Source organism: Eleginops maclovinus, chromosome 2, assembly GCF_036324505.1.
Source record: "Eleginops maclovinus isolate JMC-PN-2008 ecotype Puerto Natales chromosome 2, JC_Emac_rtc_rv5, whole genome shotgun sequence".
Lineage (NCBI taxonomy): Eukaryota > Metazoa > Chordata > Actinopteri > Perciformes > Eleginopidae > Eleginops > Eleginops maclovinus.
Genome location: NC_086350.1, coordinates 25,691,733 through 25,717,084, shown reverse-complemented (window position 1 = coordinate 25,717,084; position 25,352 = coordinate 25,691,733). Strand labels below are relative to the sequence as shown.

At 42.5% G+C, this 25,352-nt stretch overlaps 2 protein-coding genes across 3 annotated transcripts; both read left to right on the top strand.

Annotated features, from left to right (window-relative positions):
* The first annotated feature begins 834 nt into the window (after window positions 1-834).
* LOC134878980 (transcriptional repressor CTCF-like) lies at window positions 835-23,444 on the top strand. Its single transcript, XM_063905186.1, has 16 exons — window positions 835-989; window positions 13,164-13,329; window positions 13,445-13,566; window positions 13,745-13,840; window positions 13,929-14,108; window positions 14,349-14,558; window positions 14,665-14,827; window positions 16,044-16,214; window positions 16,326-16,459; window positions 16,571-16,691; window positions 18,665-18,814; window positions 18,911-19,071; window positions 19,515-19,697; window positions 19,771-19,903; window positions 19,986-20,237; window positions 20,928-23,444. Exons 2-16 carry the CDS (start codon window positions 13,176-13,178, stop codon window positions 21,167-21,169), a joined length of 2,472 nt encoding a protein of 823 aa, XP_063761256.1. The 5' UTR covers window positions 835-989; window positions 13,164-13,175; the 3' UTR covers window positions 21,170-23,444.
* LOC134878988 (uncharacterized) lies at window positions 4,478-8,307 on the top strand. 2 transcript variants are annotated; one of them, XM_063905198.1, is made up of 8 exons: window positions 4,478-5,597; window positions 5,774-5,888; window positions 6,080-6,382; window positions 6,495-6,658; window positions 6,815-6,958; window positions 7,057-7,291; window positions 7,412-7,708; window positions 7,830-8,307. In XM_063905198.1, the coding sequence occupies exons 1-7, from the start codon at window positions 4,845-4,847 to the stop codon at window positions 7,675-7,677; spliced, it is 1,980 nt and encodes a 659-aa protein (XP_063761268.1). In that variant the 5' UTR covers window positions 4,478-4,844; the 3' UTR covers window positions 7,678-7,708; window positions 7,830-8,307. The 2 variants fall into 2 exon arrangements, with proteins under 2 accessions (XP_063761268.1, XP_063761275.1); XM_063905205.1 differs by lacking the exon at window positions 7,057-7,291 and having other exon boundaries at window positions 6,815-6,938.
* Window positions 23,445-25,352: the final 1,908 nt, after the last annotated feature.

The following is a 25,352-nucleotide window of genomic DNA, read 5'->3' as shown; positions in this document are numbered from 1 at the left end:
TTACAAGACAGTCACGACACATTTGTTTGTTGTACATTGAGTTTAAACAAAACTGTAGAAATGACTTGAACTGTAGTGACTTTTTATTTAATTCTAGGACAGAAACACTTATGCTGTAATAGATAGCCATCAGCTATAACAGCTTATTGTCCTTATTACAGAGCAGAGAACACATCTTAGCTCAGGTGTGCACAATATCAGAACAATCATGAGGGAAACTTTGTTGTTCATGCTTTGAATCAAAACCTATGGACTTATGGCAGTGAATAAAGATGTATGTGGTCTTTCTCTTTCCTGGTCATTTTTGCACTGTCAGTAAGACCCTAATAGATGCCACATCTTACATATTTGTCATTTACTACAGTAAATTGAGTGCAATACTAATTGCCATGGTATTTAAAAATCTTATGTTATATGGTATGTTTTATTTTACATTTTCATTGACCATTCTTACTCAAACGTAAGTTTATATAAAAAAATGTTTTATTTTTTATTAATAATTCGTTTTATCCCAAAATGCAGAAACAGTCATGGACCTCCCCAGAGATAAAGTATTCGAATTTAAACAAATACACAAATCAATTTTATTTATTTGTTTTATTTGAAATAAACAATTTCTTACAAAGTGTTAACTTGTAATGGTTTCTTTGACATGTAGAGGTTATTTTCCAATAGTAAAGCGCATATCTCTCAGGGTCCTGAGAGAAGCTGTCTTGACAGTGTGATAAATGGCTTCAATGTATTCCAACGGGGCGCCCCTCCTGGCCAATCAGGGTGTCTGCAGCAGCTTCGACACCACCCCCCAGCGGCCGCACAGGCGCACTGAGCTCACAACTGCCATTTTGTGGCAGAGGCTACTCTGCTAAAGCGGGAGAGGGATTAAAACAACTGCGAAGAAACCTGCATTTCTTATCAGCCTGGCAAACTTTGTAGCACAGACTCTCTGCTTCCGGTCGAGTTAAAGGGGAAGAGAAACACAGAAAAAAGAGGTAAAGTATCACTACTTTTCTGATAAGGGGGGAGTTTGCAGGATCTTTAATCGGCCTCTAGGTGTCACGATGGGGCTCTGGGTCCGGGCAGCTCGTCGGAGAGTGTTTGTCTCCCTCTATCGTTATTGAAAACCCCGTCAAAATACGCTAAAATAACCGAAGTTGAAATAAATACATACACAGCCCGCTGCAATATAAGCCCATCTATGAATATATCGTCGAAGATAACTTTCAAATACTTCGACGATTTGGTTGGAGAGTTTAGGCCGAGGCGTCCATTTTCTCGCTTCTTTGTTTCCCGTTTTTGCAGCCTTGACGACATGGAAACTGACGGGGTTTAAGTTATCGCCCTTGGCTAACGTTAGCTTGTTATCATTCATGTAAGCCGATAGTTACACAAATACTCTTAAATGAGCAATGGCATTACTTATATTTAACAGGCAAACCACTGTGTCGCAGTACACCCATTTGACGTTACTTTTTAAGACTGTTGTGTAGGGATAAATTACACATTTGTTTAAGCTGTAGCAACTAGCGTTAGCCACCAGTTAGCATTAGGCCTTCCCCGCACTGTGCCATCAGTAACTCTTAGTAGGAAACTGTTAAAAGTACCGGAGTCCCAAAGTAACCATAGCCAAGATAGTTGTTTTGTATTTTGTTTAACTAAACGTGTTGTTGTCGAATCCACACCTAACGTTACGGACATTCGTGTAGCGAAGTAAACACACGGATACGACGACGTTTAGGCCAGTGCGGAAAAGAGAATGACGAAGCATTTCCAGCAGCACGGCGATCACAGCGACCACCGATTCAAAACCAAATGTATGTTGTCCCCAAAAAACAGCCATCTCCCGTTGTCCAGTGTTTATTTTCTCTTCTTTTTCACCCGTAAATTCTCGCTGATGTCGGAGCTGGCAGTTGTTGTTACACCCGCCGCCCGCTTGTCTCTTATTCTAAGCCCACCTAGAGCATCATAGCCACAGATATATATTGTAGCGGAGAGCTCCCTCTACGATTCGGCTTGGAGAGCTACAAAAATACCGCTATATAAATGCTGGGCATGGAGGCGACCGCCGCCCGTCTGGGTGCTCAGCAACATTGCCATGTCGTGGTAAATGTGTTTTCATTAGTTAAAGGATCTTTGACGGCCTAACGTCGTAAAAAATAATCCACAGTTTATACCATTTAGCTGCATAAACACAAGTGTATATCTACAAACAGCTGCTGCACTCCTTGTCAACATTGATGAATACAGTTACCAAGTTGTTTGCATTTAATCCTCAGATTCTGTCTTTTGATGGACTGTGGTTGTTAATTTTCCCTTCATCCAGCAATCTGAACCATCTCGATGTAAAGGCTAATACTAGTGCTGACAAGGTCACGGGTTTAATCATTGTGTGACCAAATATCCAAATAGTTTAACTCAAGCAACTGCTAGGTCTTTAAATCTGGACAGATGCCAATTCTTAGACTAGGGTGAATTTGTAACCAAAACCAACAGGGTGAAATCTTCAAAAATATCATTTAGAAATGTGATTTCTTCACACTTTATCGTTTACATTACATCTCATTTCAAAGAAGCCTGTGAGCAAGAACATTCACACACAACTACTAACTGCTACACAATAGAAAGGAATTAAAAACTGTAACAGCAATCTTTTAAAACATAAGACAATAAAATGGAATGCAATACCTTTTGAGCACAGTTCTGCAGGTCATGGCCTTTCCTTATCTATCATCATTTATAGAAATGGGGCCAAAAATACTCTTATTTTAAGGCTAGTTTCTCACAAGACCTTTAAAGACAGACTTTGTGAATTGCTGCATAAGGAGTCAAAATGGCAGAATCTGAATATTTTCATAAAAGATACATCAGACGATAATCTAAAGTGTGCTTGGTTTATTTGTTCTTCTAAGAAATGTACCTCAAATACATTTTAGGAAAGGCAGCTGACTTATTGTTTATTGGCTAAAATACAAATCTTCTACAATGGAATAACGTTTTGTCACACTCTTTGTATTGAACGGAAATTAAATACAAACACACACACACGTTTAAGGTCAAAATAATACATTTCAGCCCTGCTTTTAGAAACTAAAGCAAAAAAAGTGTTAGTGCTTAAAGCCGCACAATTTTCTTCTTTGAATAGATGTTCACATAGCAGTTGTTTTTGAGTAACCTCAGTGTGGCCATAAGCTCTACTGATGTTTTCTACCTGTTCACACAAATTCATCATGCAGTTTACAACTTAGGCTTGCTCATTACTGCTACGCTACGTCAGACGGCATAAACAGCTTTGTTTATGCCGTCTGACGCTCTATTTGACACCATTTTCATACTGCTGGAGTAAATCTACTGCTTTTGACGAACATACATAGTTTTCTGGCATCACTTTAAATTTTTACTGGGAAATCTGCATTTTGGTATGAGGGCACACACCGACAGTAAGAGGGCGCTGTGGCCCTGTTACCAGGTTTAGAAAAAACCCTGGTATGCAGAATGTAGTACCTGTGTGTTAAATGGCCTTAACCACTAGGCCGTCAATCCTCAGGTGGGCACACTTGTCTGACAATGTGTCAGACACGTGTGCCCACCTGAGGATTGACGGCCTAGTGGTTAAGGCCATTCAAACTCACAATCTCTATGTGTGAAGAAGAATATATGTGCAGCTGTTTAACATTTCTCTCCCCCACCCCCTCAGGTTGTCAGGGACAGTCAGGCAGCAGACTTTTTTCTTTCAACAAAGCTCAGGAACATCATCAGGAAAGCAAAAGGAAATCAACTATCAGCCCATGCTACAGAAATCCATGTTGAGGGTCAATGTTTCCTTTTTATTCAAGGTAACAATAGAAGTGTTAAGACAACAATTTCACAACACTGGGTGGTACGGTTTTTACAATCGCAACATTTTAAACTTTAATACGATACTAGTATAAAAAAACACAGCACTACTGATACCAACTCATTTAGAATGGCGTAATGTCATGTTAACAATACCAAATAAACTATTAAATGACCAATTTGAAACAGATATCAATATAAAAGGGCTCCATGTTATTGTGAAAATAAAATCCAGCTGAAAAACAATTGCATTATATTCAATTTAAGATTTTAATCTCCCAAAAGAAAACAGGCACAATAGGTCAACTCAGCTAAGGTTTCAAGTGAGCTGAGATCATACAAAATGACCAGTGTTTAAACATCCCATTTTTCTGGCAGACAAGCTAAGCACTTTCTTATTTCTCAGTTTTCCCCTCCTCGACTCCTCGCCTTGCACCCACAGGAGATGCGAGTGGAGGAGTCGAGGAGGAGAACTGAGGAGAGAGGAGTGGAAACAACGGGCATGTAGAGAAATGAGAGGGGGAAATATTTTTCATAACATGAAATGAACAAATTTAACTGTGGAATATCTTGTAGACATGCTAAAGATATATATATATATATATATATATATATATATATATATATATATATATATATATATATATATATATATATATATATATATATCGTAATTTCCGGACTATTAACAGGGTTCCCGCGGGTCCTTAAAAAGTCTTAAAAGCATTGAATTTATGAATTTGGAAATAATGCCTTAAAAAGACTTGAAGAAGTCTTGAATTTTGATACCTGGGTCTTAAATTTGTGCAGTATGTAACTTCTCCGTATATCGCATTCTTTTAAAAAGTTTAATTTGTCAACCACTATTACTTTGATTAAATAACAGCCTAAATAAAGAGTGGCGGAACCAATAATTGAGAACGAACGCTGCCCCGGGTCGGAAGACGTCACTTTGCTACAGCATCATAGCAGCACAGACCAGAGATAGACAGACCAAGATACATTCTGTGGTTATGGGGAAATGCAAATTTAATGAAGCGTGGCGAGACAAACGAGCATTTCACTGGGTAAAACCTGTGGAAAACAACGTATTCGAAGCTTTTTGCACAGTATGCAAAAAAAAAATCCAGCTTGGTACCATGGGCGTGAAGGCTCTAGAGTCTCATGCTAAATCAGCCAAGCACATCAGTTCCATGAAGGTGAAGGATCAAACTCCCTCCGTCGCCGGGGTGTTTCAGCCTGCTAATGTTAGCCAGCTAGCTGATAATTTGTCTGAAGTAGCAGGTAACGTGAACCAGCCAGCTGCTAACGTTACTGCTACAGCCCTTCCAGCTACTAGCGCAACGCCCGTTAGTGTGGATCTGCGCACAGCCTTTGGGTCCACACCAACAATGAAAGCAGAGGTGTTGTGGACTCTCAACACAGTCGCCAAACATCAGTCCTACAATTCAAATGAGAACGTTTCCGATCTTTTCAAATTTATGTTCCCGGATTCAGACATAGCTACCACTTTCACGTGTGGTCCCGACAAAACGGCGTACATAGCCAAATTCGGTTTAGCGGTGTTCATCAAAGAGGAACTGGTGTCCAAAGTCAACAAATCGCCGTTCGTTCTGATGTTCGATGAGAGCCTCAACGAGACTACAAAAAATAAACAGCTGAATGTGCATGTCCGCTTCTGGGACGAGGGACAGGTTCAGTCCAGATATTTGGGCTCCCGGTTTATGGGACATTCCACTGCACAAGACCTGCTGTCACATCTCAAAGTAAGCATAACCTTTTTTACTCTGAATATTTCTCAGTTTATATTGATATCATTTTTGGGGTATACACAGTCCTGTAAAGGCAATGTCACAATGACCAATTAGGCACTTCCCTTAACAATATGTGCTGCTCATCTATTCATCTTATCTTGGGTAATCAAATGCAGCACTTTTTTCAGGAATGTATGGACAAACTGAACCTCAAGGACTTGGTGTCCATTTCAATGGATGGGCCCAGTGTTAACTGGAAACTGTTCGAACTTTTCCAGAAAGATCAAACTGAGCAGTACGGAGGTGAGGAGTTTATAGGCCTAATGTTATTTCTGTGTGTGTGGGTGAGAGTGTATGTGATCCATTAGTAATATTAAAGTAAAATAGTAAGTATTTGTAGTGCAGTTTACATTGAATAAACAAGTTCAAAGTGATACAGAGAACTGCTATGGAGAATTTGGTTTCTAATATCAAGTTTGCAATGAAACCCTCAGGTCTTCAGCTCATTTGTGTGGGGAGCTGTGGCCTACACACGCTACACAATGCTTTCAAGTGTGGGTTCACTGCATGGCTGCTGGACAAGTTGCTGAGAGCAATGCACACATTGTTTAACAATGTGCCTGCCAGGAGAGAGGATTACGTCACCGTAACCAAGTCCAGTGTGTTCCCCCTTTCTTTCTGTGCCCATCGTTGGGTAGAAAACCTTCCGGTTGTGGAGAGAGCCCTGGTAGTCTGGCCATCACTTCTTCTGTACATGGAAGCTGTGAAAACAAAAAAACTCCCTAACCCTGGAACAGGTGGGCCCTACTAAAATGCTGTGAATAGGTCTGTGACTGTGTCTTTACCCTGGTGGTGGTGTGGCCTTTTCATAGTTTTTGTTGAAATGTCCTGCCTCTGTCCCTTTCACAGGATCTTATGACACAGTTGCAGCAGCCATAAAGGATCCACTCATTCTGGCCAAATTTCACTTCTACGCAGCACTTGCCAGGACCTTCACGCCCTTCCTAACAAAATATCAAACAGACGAGCCGGTGCTCCCATTCCTCTCCAAGGACCTGACCGAATTGATGATAGTAATAATTTACTTCACGTTATAATAACCAATGATTGGGCTCAATTGATACATTTTGACAATATGGGGCTTTTGGTTTAGAGGTGTAAAAAATGATTGATGTTGGTGATTAGGAGATAAAGCCGCACCACACATTTTTGTGTTTGTCTGTTGACAGAGTCTACTCAGACGCTTCATAAAGAGAGAAGTTCTCAACGATATCACTGCCCTGCAGCTGACCAAACTGGATGTCACAGACAAGACCATCTGGCTCAGCCCACAAAACATCAGCATTGGTCTAGGTGCAGAGTCAGTTCTTAAGGTAGTGGGATGTTTTCAAAGATCATTTTACAAATGGTTAGGCGAAACCAGGTCAGTGAAGGCATGTTCTATATTCATGGCTAATTTCTTTCTCTCTAGAGCATTAAAGGTGCAGAGCTCAGGGTGCTAGAGTTCAAGAGAGAGTGCATGCAGGGACTGTGTAACATCATCAGGAAAGTGCAGGACAAAAGCCCCCTCAAGTATCTGACTGTTAGGCAGATGGTGTGCCTGGATCCGTCAGTAATGTATAGAGAACCAGAAAGATGCAGGAATCACATGAAAGGGCTGGTTCAGAGGTTTCTCCAGGACAAACAGCTAACTAATACTTCTGCGGGTAGGAATAAGAGAGGCAAATTATAGGCTACACATGAATTTATTTTCAATCTGATTTTCTGGCAATGCCCAATGATTTATCTATGTTTTTCTCAAATTTTTCTCATCTGTTTTGTCATAGGGGATGTCATACTGCAGCAGTTTGACAGTCTCCTGTCCTTGGAGAGCCGGAGTGAGGACTTCCTCTACTTTGCTCCCATGCAGAAGAGGCTGGACATCTTCCTGAGCAGTGCCATGGAGCCTTATCCAGAGCTGTGGGCCTTCTGCAAGAAGCTGCTCATCCTCTCCCACGGCCAAGCTACTGTTGAACGTGGATTCTCCATCAATAAAGAGGTGGAGTCAGATAATTTGCATGAGGACACTGGTCACACGGAGGCTGGTGTGTGACTACATTATACAACATGGAGGTGTTACCAAGGTAAGATGAATCCTGCCTGCACTAGTAATATGCTGTTGACTTAAAAGTTGATAGAATCAACATAGTTGGTCTCTAGAGTTTGTCACTGACTCTGGTTCTCTTTTCCCAACCCGATACCCAGGTTCCACTCAGTAAACCACTACTGACAAGTGTAGCAAGAGCAAGGACAAGGTATCGTATCCACCTTGAGAACGAAAGAAAGAAGAGGGAGGCAAAAGACCAGGCTCTCAAGAGGAAGGAGGCAGAGGACTGTCTGCAGGAGCTGAAGGTGAAGAGGATACGCGTAAAGGAGGTATCTGAGGGTCTGGCTAGGGATGCGGACAGGCTGGCTGAGCAGGCTGAAGCAAAGACAGGGAGCAAAATGGCTGACCTGATCTCCAGGTCCAACCTCCTGCGGAGAGGCCATAAGGAGAAGTTGGCAGAACTGGCTCTCCTTGATAAAGAGATCGCTGCTAAAAGTGAAGAGCTTAGGAGTTGACTTTGATCTTTATTTTATTTATTGTTGAGTTGATTTTCTTTGTTTGTTGTTCTGGAGTCTCTCTACTCCCCATATTCCCAGCATGGAATAAGCTAGCTAATAAATAGATTTGTCACACCTCTGTTTGACTTGTTGTCTGTGGTCTGTGCTGTGATGCTGTGGTGTTGTACTCACTATTCACTACTGTGCTGCAAGTTACATAATTCTTCCATAAGGCTTTACAGTCCACATTTTCACATTTGTTTGAGAAATAATAACGTTATTAATCATAATAAACACATTTTAAAAAAAAAAGTTTTTCTTTGCCGGTATGTCTGTGAAATAGGTATTAAGTTTTGACATGAATGGTCTTAAAAAGGTCTGAAAAAGACTTGAATTTGACTTGAAGAAACCTGTAGGAACCCTGATTAAGCGCTTCTGAATATAAGCCGCACCCACTGAATTTTTCAAAAATATGTATTTTGTACATAAATAAGCCGCACATGTCTATAAGCCGCAGGTGCCTACCGGTATTTCCTTTTCCAACTGCCAGATCGATCGCTTTCAACTTGAAAGCTGCATCATATGCATTTCTCCGTGTCTTTGCCATGATGAGGGTGACAAAATGACTACCGTAATCAGAATGATGGGAAGTTTGAGCACGCTGGATTTACGTCACATTATGTGACGGTGCTTTTCAAAATCCCATTTTGGCGGCATGAAGCTTGTGAAAGCAAGAAAAATCCATAAATTAGCCGCGTCATTGTATAAGCCGCGAGGTTCAAAGCGTGGGAAAAAAGTAGCGGCTTATAGTCCGGAAATTACGGTATTAGGGCTGTCAAAATTAACGCGTTAACGTGAGATGATTAATTTCTGGAATTAACGGCGATACATTTTTTTAATCGCATTAATGCATTCCCACCCTGATTTTCCCACAATTCAACCCCCGCCGCGTCATTCATCGTCGCGTAGACGGCATGGCTGACACGAGCGAGATGGAGGACTCTGAGGAACCCGTTGGCCCTCTGGATAGACAGTTCAAGTATAAAAAAAACAAAGATGGAACAGTAAACAAACATGTTGTGGTTTGCTCACACTGCAGGAAGGACTTTTCGTTTCACCGAAGCACCTCAAGACTTAAGTATCATCTTAACGCCTAGCATTCATTTGTTGGGGCTTCAACTTCAGGTGTTACACCTGGCATGCGTCAGACCACCCTCACAGACTGCAGGCCATTAAGTAAGTCTACGTCTGAGAAGCTGACAGACACAATTGCCAGATGGATAGCCAAAGACAGTAGACCAGCGGTTTTCAATAGGGGAGGCGCTCCTCCCCTGGGGGGCGCCAAAGAGCCACAGGGGAGGCATGACGCACAAAGAAAAAATAACGTTCACATCTGTATGCAGCTCTATTGAGATCGGTAATTGATTGTGTATTAGCTGTAAAAGGCATCGTTTCCTTGTCCCAAGTCAACAGAAGTCAGCAGTTAAGGGAGGAGTCAGGACCCAGCAAAAAACTTAGGAAATATGATCCTGAGTACTTAAAGTTAGGTTTCACCTGGTCGGGGTCCGAGGCTGCACCTCTGCCGCAGTGTGTGGTCTGCAAGGAGGTGCTAGCACAGCATGAGACCATGCAAACTTCGGCGTCACATTGAAACTAAGCACACGAAATTTAGTGAACAAGCCAGTTGAGTTTTTTGAGAGGAAGCGTGATGATTTTCAGTCACAATAAAAGCACAATACAGTCGTTTGGCACTATTAAAATAAAGGCGAAAGAAGAATCTTATCGTGTCGCGCTACGTATAGCGAAGGCAGGCAAACCCCATAACATCGGCGAAACATTGCTACTCCCTGCAGCTAGAGATATGTGTTCAGTGATGCTGGGAGAAGCAGCTGCTGCTAAACTTGACCTGATCCCTATCTCTGACAATACCATCCAGCGATGAATATCAGACATGACTTGTAATGTCAAAGAGCAGGTCCTGGACGGTGTTCGTGAAAGCCGCTTTCACGCTATTCAACTACGAGTCCACTGACGTCGCACGCTGTGCTCAATTGATGGTGTACGTTTGGTTTATCAAAGAGCTCAGGGTGCAGGAAGATTTTTTTTGCATTCCTCTACCCGCCCGCACAACAGCTAATCCCCTTCACCTCCACCTACTTTTGTGAGTGTGGGTTTTCCGCACTGACCCTGATAAAAAACAAATACAGATCAAGGCTGCAGGTGGAGGACGACTTGCGTTTATTTCTCTCGGCAGTGCAGCCCTGCATCGAACACCTCTTCGCATCAAGAGCGCAGCCTCATTGTTCCCACTGATATGGACGATTACATTGAAACTCAAAGTTGTGTTGTGTTGAATGCATAAATTGGTTGGGCCATTGGGCCTTGTAGCGCAAATGACGTGAATGGCGTCATTTTGTTTGTTGGTTAAACCTGATGCTTTATGTGGCTGAAAATGTTAAAAAATGTGAAGAAAATATGGGCATCTGCTCGATCTGATAACATGGCCTCAATGCAGTTGACTGTTAAATGTTATGTGTTCCGGGAACAACCAGCATTGTCGTTCATTGATCAGAGAGCTGTCAATTGTGCTGATTTTGTTCAAGACGTGCATCTCCTTCAAATGTGCGCTTAAGGCCCAGACACACCGTGTCGATTTTTTGACTTGTGGATAGGCCTACTGATGTTCAGTGATTTTAAAAGTAGCGTCAATTAGGCCTGCATGAAGTTTGAAAGTTTGCTGTTGCAAAGATCGTTTATGAATGCACTTTTTAAAAAGTTGTGAAAATAAAATGTCTTCAAATACAATATTAGAAAATATTTACATTTGATCAGTTTTTAATGAAACTCGTCATTGCCTGGAACACACAAAAGATGGCATTTCCTGCAGAGGTGTGTGTGGGGATAGGGCAGGCGGACGGGATTTTGGGGAAGGGGGGCCCCGGCTGTCCTTTCCTGTTCTAGGGGAGGCTCACATTTGAAAACCCATGCTGTAGACCGATTAGTATTGTTGAGGACACAGGCCTCTCAGAAGTTTTCAAAGTGGCAACTTTAGACGCATTCTACAAGCCACCGTCGAGAAGCATCAACGTGAGCCTCTCCGATAGTGGATTTGCGAATGTGTTGGCCAAGTGTCGCAAAATTGTCGGTCACTTCAGACACAGCGCAGCAAACACCATGGAGCTTCACAGCAAGCGGCCCTGGGACAGCGGCAGGAGCCACTGATCCAAGACGTGCCAACGCGGTGGAATTCCACGCTGGAAATGATCAAGCGCCTGAACCGCTATCAAGCAGCAATAAAAGCAACCCTGGACCAACAACACCACAAACTGGTTATGCTGACGCCACCAGAATGGGACAAACTGCAGAGACTGAGCACTCTTCTAGAGCCCTGCAGGCAAGGGATGCACATAATGTGAAAATAGAAAAATTAAATTGAGAGGTGGAGAGGCCTATATCTCCTGCTCAGTAGTACTGCCTGCCCTCTGCCACCTGCATCAAGTGATTAAGGTCTCTGAAGAAGACCCTGCATATGTGGTGAGATTTAAGACAATCTTCATGGAAAACCTAGCCTCCCGCCAAGAAAATACTAACAATGCATGCCTCAAGCTTGCAACAGCGCTGGATCCACATTTCAAAGACCTGAAGAGTCTGCCCAACAGTGAAAGGGAAGAGGTGTGGACCTCACTTGGAGGCATGATTTATGAACAATCACCCAGAAGGTCTCTGCGGACTTCTCAAAATGGACCACCCAGGAAGAAAATTCCCCTTCTACAGATGGGCTCAGAGTCAGAGTCAGATGAAGAGGTGCAACCTGACAGAGACATACAAAGGTACCGAGCAGAGCCAAGCATAAGTATGGAGGACTGCCCCATGCAGTGCGGGCTGCTCATTCAGGAGCACATGACAAGCTTGCCCTGCTTGCCTGAAAATATCTAGTGACTCCTGCATCCACGGTTCTGTGCAAACGACTCTTCTCAGTCGCAGGCCATATTGTTCAGAAGAAACGGTCCGCTTTACATTCAGAGTTTGCCTTAGCAACTGGCTAAAAGATGAATAAACAAAAGGTAAAAGGGCCTCATGTAATTGTGTGAAAGTGTTTGTTCAAAAAGAAAAACGTTCCATTCACCTATCCTGTATTCGCTAAAGAAAAAGAGCGATGGCTAAGTTGCCAAAACTGTTTAGAATTAAATTATTTTTTTGATTTATCATTAATAAAGAACAAATGTAATATCCGCTTCTTGTCATTTATCTTTCTGTTCTGAGAACAGTACACAGAAACTGAATTTTTCAGTCATATTTAGGATTGTGATTAATCGAAATTAATTCAAGAAACCTTTTGATTAATTATATTAAAAGTGTTAATTGTTTGACAGCCCTAATATATATATATATATATATATAAATATACATACACAATTTCAGGAACAAGAAATTATCAGAGCACTCTCATAATAACGCACACACACACCTACACACTGTACAACACACCTCATTGCTACGTGCCCAGGGGCCAGAATACAGTACTGTACAGTTAACAAAATACAGATTATCCCTCTGTATCTATCTCTTCAGCAAATCTTCCTAGTTCTATTTGGTGAATATCTGAACCCCCCATCTTAACTGAGGGGGACACAAAATATCTGGGGCCAAAAGAGTCAAGTCTAAAAGGGCCTTACCATGGGATGGAATCGCATCAATAGACTGGAACTAAGCTCTGAAAGCCTTAATGTGATTTGCTGTTTAAAGTCACCCCCTTACTTGGTCGATTCAGGGCCTTGAACCGAGTTCCCCAGCCCAGTCCCCACAGACTGAGCTACTGTGGTTTTAAGATCCTAATCAGTTAGTGGATTTGTGGAATTGTGGGGAAATGTACAAATGATTCCATGGTGTCGGACTAAGCTCCGCTGTTCTAAAGCAAACGTGTGTACATGATGCCTTTTGTAGAGCTAATGTAACACTGCTAGATAATGGTTATTCTCACAATGCCATTTTCAGTTCCTACCCAGTATGGACAGAGGGCCAACAGATGGTGTAGGGGTGGTGGAGGTCCCCTCAATCCAGGCCATTCACAGCCAAGATGCCATGGTGGCCGACCTCCTCCAGCAGGCTGCAGAGGCCGGCGGAGTGGTGGAGGGACAAGGAGGAGTCCTCCTGGAACAAGGTGTTTGCTCATTAGCTTGAAAGTGGTCGATATGTAGAGAATGTAGAGGACTTAAATTGCACTTTTTGTGGAGAACATGGTTATGTGTTTTATTCACAATGATGTTTTGTTTCAGGTCACGGGGCAGGGATGATGGCAGCCAACCAGGCCCATCATCAGCTGATGGAGGGTGGAGCTGGGGTTGAAATGATGGTTATGGACTCCCTGGATCCCACCCTGCTGCAGATGAAGACTGAGGTAAGTTCACTTTAAATAACGTTGTGTTTGATAAACATTATAGCGGCCCTGTCTGAGGAACATTTCAATTGTACTAATGTCAAATCAGAAATCTTTTGAACTCAGGACACCTAATGTGACCCTGGAGTGTGTTCTAGGCTTAACATTTCAAAAGCCTAAACATGAGGTTGATTTGCAGGTGATAGATGCTGCAGTGGGGGGGTCATCAGTAGCAGGGGCTGCTCACCAAGCAACTGTAACAACAGTGGACCAGACTCAAATCATCACACTACAGGTAGGTGCTCTTTTCACTTTCCCATGGTAACAACCTCAGGTTATTTCTATTAGACATGTGTGCCTACCTCAGGGCTCTCTGTCCTCAGGTGGTGAACATGGAGGAGCAGGCAGCTCTGGGTCTGGGGGAGCTCCAGCTGGTCCAGGTTCCTGTTTCTGCCTCCACTGTGGAGGCCCTGCAGCAAGGCACCTTTGTAGACACCACAGCCATGCCAAAGGACGGCGACCCGGTCATCTGCCACACCCTGCCACTGCCGGAGGGTTTTCAGGTACACATACACGTACATACTCTTGTTTTTTACCATTTCCAGAGGATCCTGCTCATGTTGGATCAATCTAAAGACATTTCATCTGTGTTACACAAAGGTTTTTATGACATTAAATCTCCTCTACAGTAGGTGATTAGCTTACTTTGACTGAATATAAATTGAGGAGTTAAATCAACCTTAAAAAGTCACACATGTACACAGTAGTCAGAGGACCAATCGATGAATGCTTTTGCTGGGCAGGTGGTGAAGGTTGGAGCGAATGGGGAGGTTGAAACAGTGGAGCAGGAGGAGGGAGAAGCCCCCACTGAAGAGCAGGAAGAAGAGGAGGTGGGGAACCAAATGCTGGAAGAAGTGGAGGATGAACACATTCAGCCTCAAAACGAGGACCTAAACTGGGCTAAAGACCCCGACTATCAGCCCCCATCTTCATCTCTTAGGAAGATTAAAAAGGTAAGATAGATTTGTTGTATAACTTTCTTTGTTGCTGGGATTTGAGACCACGTGTTGACAGGTGAATCTTGATGTGGTCTACTGACACGTGGGTCTGTTTGTCCAGGGTAAGAAGAGTCGCCTGCGTTACGGTGAAGGAGATAAGGACATGGACGTCAGTGTCTATGACTTTGAAGAGGAGCAGCAAGAAGGCCTCCTGTCTGAGGTCAATGCTGAGAAAGTAGTCGGCAACATGAAACCACCCAAACCCACCAAGATCAAGAAGAAAGGTGAGACGTGGCTGAATGCCCGACTGATGCCATCATGTCAACCACACTCTAGCTTTGTACTCTTGTTTGGACCCTGTGTTAGCTGCTCCATCACAGCAGTTGTTCTTCCCAAGGTGAACTTAACCATTTTACACACAAACAACAGTACACAGTCATGCAATTCTTCAAATCACATTCCATTTTGTACAGAACTACAATGACGTATCTGTATTGGATATTATTGTGAGCAATTCATTGGAAAACAGAAGGAGGCTCCTGGAAAAACCTTGATGAACAATGAAGGTTTATTTAAGGCTTGGCCAAGGATGTCATCACAAAACAGGACATAGAGAAGCATTCACGCTGTCCGCCATAGTGAACTCTGGTCTGAATATTTAACCGACTCTTAGACCTTGAACACATCTGCCTGTAGTCAAAACATGTCTAGACTCAGGGAGTCGCCAGATTAAGATTCAGATGGATGTCACTGCCTGGTGTGACCAATACCTTAAGGATTCAGTACATCTTCATTAAATATTCAGATGGTAATGTTTGAATATATTAATTTAGTATTGCATCATAATACCAATATGTTATTATATTTTAACCTGGACCCATTTCTACCTAAAGGAAAGTTAAGGGAATCATAGTAAGACTAAATAGACATCATAGAACACATTTCTGACATTGTTTTCCCCCTAGTGTCAGATCTCTGAAAAGTTACATATATGTCACATAATAACGTTAAAGGTATTCTTTGTTTTTATAGTTTAATAAATGAATAGGATTTATTTTTTTAATTAAACATTTTTAATAGTCTTGGAATTTAACAATATAGAATACATTAACTTAATATCTTTGAATCAGTTAAATTAACTGAGCAGATCATAATTATATCTCTGAGACGTTTTAAGGTGGAAGTCACAGCGATTTGATCTTATTTGTTTCATATCAATTTGATCAACAGATGTTTTCACAACAGGTTAAATGTGATGTAAGCATTATCATTCTTAAATGGCTTGAACCTTACCTTTAGCAACACAAATTCACCGTTGTGTGATGGATCAGTATTATTTCTGCGCTGTGATTCTTCTTTTTGTTATTTTGCTGAATTGTGTTCAAATCCAGAACTATGAGTTCAGCTGAGTATGTCTTTCTCCTGAGAAGTGTCCATGGGATCGTGCTACAAACACTGTCATTAAGTGAGTGTCCTGTTTATGTCCTTGTTGTGTGTTAGGAGTGAAGAAGACGTTTCAGTGTGAGCTGTGTAGCTACACCTGCCCCCGCCGCTCCAACCTGGACAGACACATGAAGAGTCACACGGACGAGAGACCTCACAAATGTCACCTGTGTGGAAGAGCCTTCAGGACCGTCACCCTGCTCAGAAACCATCTCAACACACACACTGGTGAACTTGAGCACACATCTTCTTTAAAACTTTAATAAGACCAAAGAATGTTTAAGTTGTCAGTACTATGCAAGGATAGCTGACGTGTTGTTGTTTTGTTTATGAATGCAGGAACCCGCCCACACAAGTGCACAGACTGTGACATGGCTTTTGTGACCAGTGGGGAGTTGGTGCGTCATCGTCGCTACAAACACACACATGAGAAACCCTTCAAGTGCTCCATGTGTGACTACGCCAGTGTGGAGGTAATGTGAGCTTTGTGTTTTCCCAGGTTGATACACTAGATATCAGTCAAATGGCTGATTAGTTTTTAGTTTCAGTGTTCTGATATGTGACAGTGTTTGTGTGTTGTGTAGGTGAGCAAACTAAAGCGCCACATCCGGTCCCACACCGGAGAGCGTCCATTCCAGTGCAGTCTCTGTAGCTACGCCAGCAGAGACACGTACAAGCTGAAGAGACACATGAGAACACACTCTGGTAAAAAAAACCTCCCCTATAAGTTAACTGCAACTATCTGAAATCTGTATATATTTACTTGCGATAGGAGAAATCAGGAAGATGTGATGAATGCATGTTTGTTCAAATCTATATGTTGGTGCTACATGTTATACCTCCCTATTGTTACCTCTTGCAAGGTGCAAAATAAATGTTGTGTCTACCGGAAATATGGCTTGTCAATGTTTAACTTTTAGCTACCAGTAAACCCAAAATGATTGTGTTGGTTTATAGTATAGTATTATAGTGACTAGGGATGGGCATTCGATTAAATTGTCTTAATCGATCGTCGGGAGAATTAACGATCGATTCTCGATTAATCATTCATATTTTTATATTAAAATTCACTATTTATAGGCTATATTAAAAATGCAGTGAACACACCAAAAACACATTTCCTCATTGAGAGATTACAAGGTGGACAACTCTTGTCGCAGTTCAACCGGATCCGTTCAATGGTTGAAGTTGAAAATATGCGCTGCTCTTAAGCAGCGGAGCTTGCAGCTAGAAGCCGGTGCTCATCAACACAACTGACCCTTGTTTTCCCCCAAAATAATAATATAAAAACACAATCATGTTAAACAATAACTTAACCAAAAATATATAATGCTTTTAGTCTGACAGGTTTTGCCAAATTCTAACTCAAAACTATCCAAAAAGACACCGTGTCGAGAAAGAGGGTGAGAGAGAGATTAGCCAACCTAACAATGAATTAGGCTAATTAACAAAGCTTCATAAAAATAACCAGTAACTCACATACAACTTCAGCACCAGGCTACTGAGTTTTGTTGAGCCGACCTGGCAGGCTTCCTGTGAGCAGGACCGCTGAGTTCATTTGCCAGTCATCCCTGATGTAGTGGCAGGTGATCGTGATGTAGCTCTCAGCTGCTAAAATGGTCCAGCAGTCTGTGGTTAGAGCAACTCTTTCAGCTGTGCTCAGTTCTTCTAACAGCTCCTGCTTCCGTTCTTCGTAGTGACTTTCCATCAGTCTGGTGATGGTACGTCGTGACGGAATGTGATACGCTGGTTCCAATAAGTTTATCAGTTTTCGAAAACCTTCGCCCTCAACAATACTTAAGGGCAGCATATCCATCTCAATGAACTTGCAGGTCCCTTGGGTAATTTTCACTGCTAGTTGTGCATCGCAGCTCCTCCGTGCTAACACCGAGTTGATGCTAGGTTGAGACCGAGAGCAGGATGCACCGCCACTAACCAGGGTCGGATGCGCGTTTTTCAAGTGGTGCATCATTTAAGTCGTGGACGAGTTGTACTTATACACAGCTTCGCAGTGTTGGCAGTGAACTGAGTCATTTTTTAAATCAAAATGGTCCCACGCCACACTTCGCCGTGACCTCTCCATGATTACTGTCAGTGCCCGATCCGTTCCCCTCCGGATGCAAATGCGCATAATGACGTACGCGGAAACTCAACGTTTTCCTGCCCGATTTGTCTACATTTTACGGTACGTGGCGGCAGCCAGTTGGTTTACCTAACCGGAAATAGATCGGAAACAGTTTGTTATTTTTGCGCATGTGCAGCCGGGGGGGAACAGATCGGGCACTTACAATTACTTTTGTAATACACGGAAACTCGCAGGTATTTGAGGAGGCCTGTGGCGTTTTTATTCAAACATTGCCCCCGTGTGGTAAACGTTTGATTGCTGCCACATAGCGAATTCATTGTGTTCCTTCAAGACTCACACTACGCAACAGAACCTGCATTAGTTTTATCGACAACAAATGAATGTCATTGACGAAATTCTTAATGATCAATTAATCGATCGTCGATTAATCATGCCCATCCCTAATAGTGACCACTTTTGACCGGTAAAACATGAAAGTGGTTGTGCTAATGTGACCTGCCTCTTATTCTTCTATAGTGTTTCCTTTTTGGTTGACTATGAACATAAATGTGACCCATGATTAACTCCTGTACATTCTGAATCCTCTTCTCAGGAGAGAAACCTTACGAGTGCTATATCTGCCACGCCCGATTCACCCAGAGTGGAACCATGAAGATGCACATCCTGCAGAAACACACAGAGAACGTGGCCAAGTTCCACTGTCCACACTGCGACACTGTCATCGCACGCAAGAGCGACTTAGGTAACACAAACTGAGTATACTGTGTCAAATAGTTTACTCCGCGTGTCGTTTTGTCCCCCTCATGTCTTTTCTTTTTGTCCTCTGTTTGCATTGCAGGAGTCCATCTGCGTAAGCAGCACTCTTTCATCGAGACTGGGAAGAAGTGTCGTTACTGCGACGCCGTTTTCCATGAGCGCTACGCTCTGATCCAGCATCAGAAGTCCCACAAGAACGAGAAGAGGTTCAAATGTGACATGTGCGACTACTGTTGCCGCCAGGTGTGTGTACTTGTATATCTTTATCTTTAGTTACCTCTCTCATAACAATTAAGGAGCAAACATCGGGTATACGTATCCAAAGTCCATGTTACTGTAAAAGATCTACAGCAACTTCATTACATTGGAAAAAAAACAAAACTGTAATCCTGATTTTATTTTAAATAATATATTTAACAGCAATGAATGAAGAAGTGCATACCTGGGCAAAATAACACCTGTTGTTCACATGTTAGAATCCCTTTGACAACTTTAAGATATGTGTGGGTTCAGACAGGACGTTGTTTTTTGAACGGCTCTACCTGTTTATGAAACTAACACTGACAGATTGTCTCATATTCACCTTTTTATGTCAAACCCAAATGTTTAGCAAAATGTAAGTATTGGTCTTTTTGCCCAAATGTGTAACATGGTTTTTCAAATGTGCCCCATGCTGCTGTCCCCAGGAGCGTCACATGGTCATGCACCGCCGAACCCACACTGGAGAGAAACCGTACGCCTGCAGCCAGTGTGAGAAGACCTTCAGACAGAAGCAGCTGCTGGACATGCACTTCAAACGCTACCACGACCCCAACTTTGTCCCCACCGCCTTCGTCTGCCCCAAGTGCAACAAGACCTTCACTCGCAGGGTAATCACACTCACCTCTGAACTCTGCTGGGTTAATAACTGTCAGCAGCCACTTTAACAGTGATTTCTTGTAGAACACCATGGCTCGCCACTCTGAGAACTGCAACGGTGAGGTGGACGATGCAGAGAATGGAACTCCAACCCCGAAGAAAGGGAGGAGAGGAAGGAAGAGGAAGATGAGGAGCAGGAGGGATGAGGATGACAGCGGTGAGAGTTTGACATTGCACGTACATGCTGCATTTGCCCTTCTCTGATTAGTTTGTCTGAGTGTTATTTCTCTGTCATGCAGAGGAGGATCATGCAGAACTGGAGGAGGACGAGGACGAAGATGAGGGCGACGGTGACGGTGAGGAGGAAGCACTGCTACAAGAAGAGGAGGAGCCAGAGGGCATGGAACTGGACCAGGCTCCTGCTGCCATCCCAGTCCCGGCTCCTGACGAGCCACCGGTCAAAAGGAAACGAGGCCGGCCCCCAAAGAACGCACCCAAGCCCCCGACACCCAGCAAGTCTGCCAGGGTGGCTGCCAAGGCTGCAGCTTCTGGTGAGAGCACTGACAATTGCAGCATCATGGGAACAGGATGTGCTTAGTCTACTGGGGGGGGGGGGGTTATAGAATGTGTTGTCTGAAAGCACGTGCCCTGTAACTAATATCCCACCGTAATGCTATATTCAGTGTTATTCCTGTCCGGGTCACTCTGCTGACTGACACTATCACTAGAATGCAGCAACGTTTCAGACTGGATGTTGTTTTTCTGAACCGTACACAAACAAAGGCAGACTGTGACCTAGCTCTCAGAACGGTCGCTGTGTACAAGAGTTGTAATTATATGTGCCGGTAACTGTAGAAATAAGTAACTTTGCTGCCTCCTTGGACCTTTCCATCCATCCTATAATAGAATTAATTATTGTGTCTTTATTAAACCAGAAACGGGCACTAAAATACATTCATCTCAAAAAGCGTTGCAATGATTATGACAGATTTAGCTATTAGTCCATATCGACCGCATACACAGCGGTTTGATGTGCAGAAACATTTCCTTTGATTCCAAGGTAAGGTAAACGCTGAATGATGACATTCCTTGGAGTGGGTTGCATTATGGTTCCTGACTGGGATTCAAAGGCAAAGTTTATTTTTATTAACCCGGTAAAGTCATGCTTTAATCTGAGTCTCGACATGAACAGACAAACACACAGAATCTAGATCAGCTCTGAGATGTGTCTGTGTCTGCAGCTGCTGCCATCATTCAGGTGGAGGACGAGAGCACCGGAGCGGTGGAGAACATCATCGTGAAGAAGGAGGAGAGCGACGGCTCTGCAGCCCCTCTGGAGCACGAGGGATCCCTGACGGTGGAGGGGGTGGGGCTGGACGGGGAGGGGGTGGAGACTGTGGAGCTGTCGGTGAATGAGGAGACAGCAGCCGCCGCCAACGGAGACCTGACGCCAGAGATGATCCTCAGCATGATGGACCGGTGAACCCGACGCACTGGACCCTGAGTAAAACTTGCAAACACATTTAACCCCCCCCCATATAGCATCTACGTCAGTTCCTAATGCCATTCTGCATTCATTAGAGGAGCTGCTAAAGCAACCGTGCAAAAGAAGGGAAGCCGCATGTAAATACTCACTAAAGTAACTTCACTGGTGTTTGTGGGTCTCACACACTTACACACACAGCATAGCAGACCCCCTCCTCTCCCACTACACAGATATCCCAGTCTGCCCTCTGCTCTTATTTCAGTTTGAATGTTTTCTGAATGAATCATCGTGTATTCAATACTTTGTTCTGTCCAAAGCCACATCCTTTCAGTCCCTCCCCACACTCTGCAGCTCCTGCGCAGCTCTGAGAAGTATTTGATCACATTTCACTTTGATTTCCTGCTTGCTGTTCCTGCAACTATGCTGATTTAGCAAATTCCAAGCCTTTGTATGTGTATATATAGATATAAATGTAGTTTTTCCTAATGAAACTTAGTATATGGTACTTGGGTTGAGAAACACCTTGCTGTCAGTCATATGATCTGTATCTTTTTTCCTCCTTGGCCTGTCTAACACTTGGTCCATGCTTTGGTGTTTTAATAGTAAGGCTTTTACAGAAGGAAGTTACAGGATATTTTCTTTATTCTTGAGCAAATGTGCATAGGCAGATCCATTCAAATGAACAGAAGTCAGTGATATAGAATGATTCTGCTTCATGTGGATTCACTTAATGTTGGTCCTTCCAAGAGACTGATGATGAATCATGATGTAGTTGGTAAAACGCTGTACCATAGTTGTGATCTTGGCATAATCAATGATCATAAACTGTGGCAGGTGTTTTTGCTTGTAAATACACATTAGCTGTCTGATTATCCTAGTTGATTTGGGGATGTGTTGGTTGAAATGTACTTTGAGTTGTTGTTTTTTTCACTGGTTAACATGTTGGGGTTACTCATGTCCTGTGCCTGTAAGGGGGTTTCTCCTCCCACAGATGAGCCCCTCTTAACCACCCAAGCTGAAATGAACTGATCTGAACCACTATCTGAGTGTTTTCTGTTGTTCATAGATGTGTTCAGATACTATTTCGACTTTTATTAGTAGCCACTGCGTTGGTTCTGTTGATTTGTATGACAGGTGGTTTGTCTTTTCCTTCAAAACTGTTTGGAACGTATCTAAAAATGTATGAATTTAAGTTAGAAAAAGTTGATGTAATAACAACAAAACCGCCTTCTGGTTCTGTGTTTTATACTGTTTGCTGAGCAATGTGACTTAATGAGGTAATCAAGAAGCTCTGGACTAAGGCCATGTAAGCATTGCAGTTCCATTAGCCCCGGCTGTTGTTCATCTGCAGCTGATACTGAGATATGTCCTCCCCATGTCCCTGATTTATACAAAACAAAGGATTAAAATAACTGAATCAAAGTTAGAACAAAGAGATCACAGTATGATTTGAGTCGTCTGAAGATGTAAATCCAGAGGTATTTCTGTGTGACCACAGGTTATGATGATTGAATGTGGCCTTCCTTTTATAACATGTTACAGTAACATAGAACCATTTAACCTTGGTTAGATCGGCCCAGCACTGTAAATAACCATGGCAACAGAAAGAAAGTAAACATTTTGTAAGAATCTGTAAAGAAACAGCAGTTGTGTAACTGTGGTCTTTCTGTCATTCTGTGCAACGACAACAAAATGCCCTGTCCATCACGCTATCATGTTATGTTCTGCAGGCGGACGGACGGACGAAAGATGGATGTTACGCTATTTTCATAGCAACCACAGCATTGTTTTTTGTTTGCACACTGCTTGTTTGTTTTGGCAGAATAATTGAATAAGGTTTTGAGATGGTTTTAAAACGTCCCTGTTTTCAGACTGAGAGAACAGCAGAAATCTTTGTCGATGAGACGCTGTACAGCTGATGAAGAATAAAATCATCCTTATGTTCCCATGACTGCCGCATCAGTGTCTTTACTCGTACTATTAATAGCGCACAACGGCTCTGATATTCTCCAACATGTTGCTGTTGTTCTGTAGGTAGACTGTTGGAATGGAGGCTGTATGAAGCTGAGCTTTCAGACTATACATTCATTCATTCTCAATGCTCTCTTACCCAGCAAATTATGGTCGTCCATTTTATTTAATTTCTGCCATGATCTCATCTCTACAGCCAATCATCATGCTGCTTTCAGATTTTTATCTAGATTTTCATAAAAAAATATTTACATTTTATTAGTCAAATGTATAATCTACAATAAAATAAAGGTTACAATTGTATGAAGATGTCTAAATTACTTACTTACTGGGGGGGGCGTCAACAGCTTCCAAGCCCTCAGCATGGAAGCTGTTGAAGTGAGTTCTGTCTTAATAATATAGATTAATATATAATATTAAACAGTAAATATGTACAGTATTTATTTATTTCTTTGCGGTTTATTCCTTACATTCAGTGTGTTTTCAGTTATAAACAGTCCTTGTCATTTCACTGTGTTCTGTGTGTATGCCTGTTCCCTTACTAGTGGGAGGGGTGGGCTTGGTGGCTCCCACACAGTTTATCAGTCCTAGGTTTTAGGTTTGTCAGTGCCAGACGAATGTCATTGTCCACTTGCAAACGTGCTCTGTGCTTTGTTTTCAATACCTTCAATGTAGAAAAGCCAAACTCCCAGAGGTATGTGGTGGCAAATGGAAGAAGGGATTTGAGAGCCCTCTCACCCAGTGCAGGATAGTCTTTTTTTGACATACAGCCAGTACTGTGGGAGTGAAACAGCTTGATATTTCACCTTCAACTCCCATTCATTTGCCATGTCTATGAGTCTCTCCTGGGACATAAGATCCAGACACTCACCTACTTCTGGGGCAAATGGGTTTCTTATCCAGTTTTGATTTGAGTTGTCTTCCAGGTCAGGGAAATAGTCTTGGAAATATCCCAGCAGGTGCGCTAGGTGCGGCTGGATCAGTGGTGAAATGATGCCTGGATCAACACCGCAATTAAGATGAATAAATCCATCAGTAACAAAGAACTATGGTGCTGTGTATTACCTGGAGGGAGTGATAGTCGAACTCGGACCTGCGTAACTTTCCCTGACCTGCTCGTGCCCGGCAACTCGTCAACACGGAAATACAGATAAGACACTGTTTAGCATTAAGGACACTTCAAATTCAACGGTTTTTCATGAAGACTTCCATAAGCCAGACACTAAAGTTTGTGTTCTGAAACGTGACATAAAGACTGAAAAACTACAAGGGACTGTGTGTAACCTAATAACAATAACAGTGTTTCACAAGATATGAAGGGGCATTGATGTAATTGGCTTGTTGGTGGTTTGTATTGGTCATTCATTATTTTATTGTATATAATATATTATAAGTATTATATATATTATAAGTGTAATTGGTTTACAAATATTGTATGTACATTTAAGTAAGCTGACATTTTGAGGGGAATGTTCTATTCATGGTTTAATATTGTTCGAAGCAAGTTCATTGAAGTCTCAACTGTAATTGACTGTAATATTTTCAAGCCTTTATAATGTTTACTCTCCTTAAAGGGTTTATTAGAAAGACAGTGACCTTATTTAGTTTAACCCTTTCACCTGAATATTTTGTGGAAAGGCTTGTTGTTAACTGTACTGCTTATGTGAGACAAGTTGATTATGTACAGGTAATTGCTAAATAATTGAACAGGTCACAAACAAATGAAGAGACTCAGGGTGTAGCAGCTGCCATAGCACAAGCTGGAGAGCAAGAGCAGACAGATGAGTCTAGCGAGGTACAACAAGTAGTACAGTCTGCAGAGCGTCGTAGAGGTGAAAGAGCCCGCACATTAGCATAGCATTGGCTAACAAATCTTTGATAAAACAGGATCCCAGTGACATCCTACAAGAACTCATCCGCACTATTCAAAGGGAATTATCTGAACTGAATACAGTTTATGATGAATACCGAAGGATTGACAGCCCAGCTCACGACATGCGCCGCAAGATGGACAACTGCATATCAGTCACCAAGATTGTTGTACAGAATGCCCAGTCTCTAGGAACAAAGGAGGAGCTGATTCATCTTCAATTTCCAGTGTTTCTCCTCCAGCCTCTGATGGTTCTAAGGCTTCTTTTCGCTCTCATGTATCCTCAGTCAAAAGACAAGAAGCTGCTGCAGAGTATGCAGCTACGCAAGTTGCATTGAA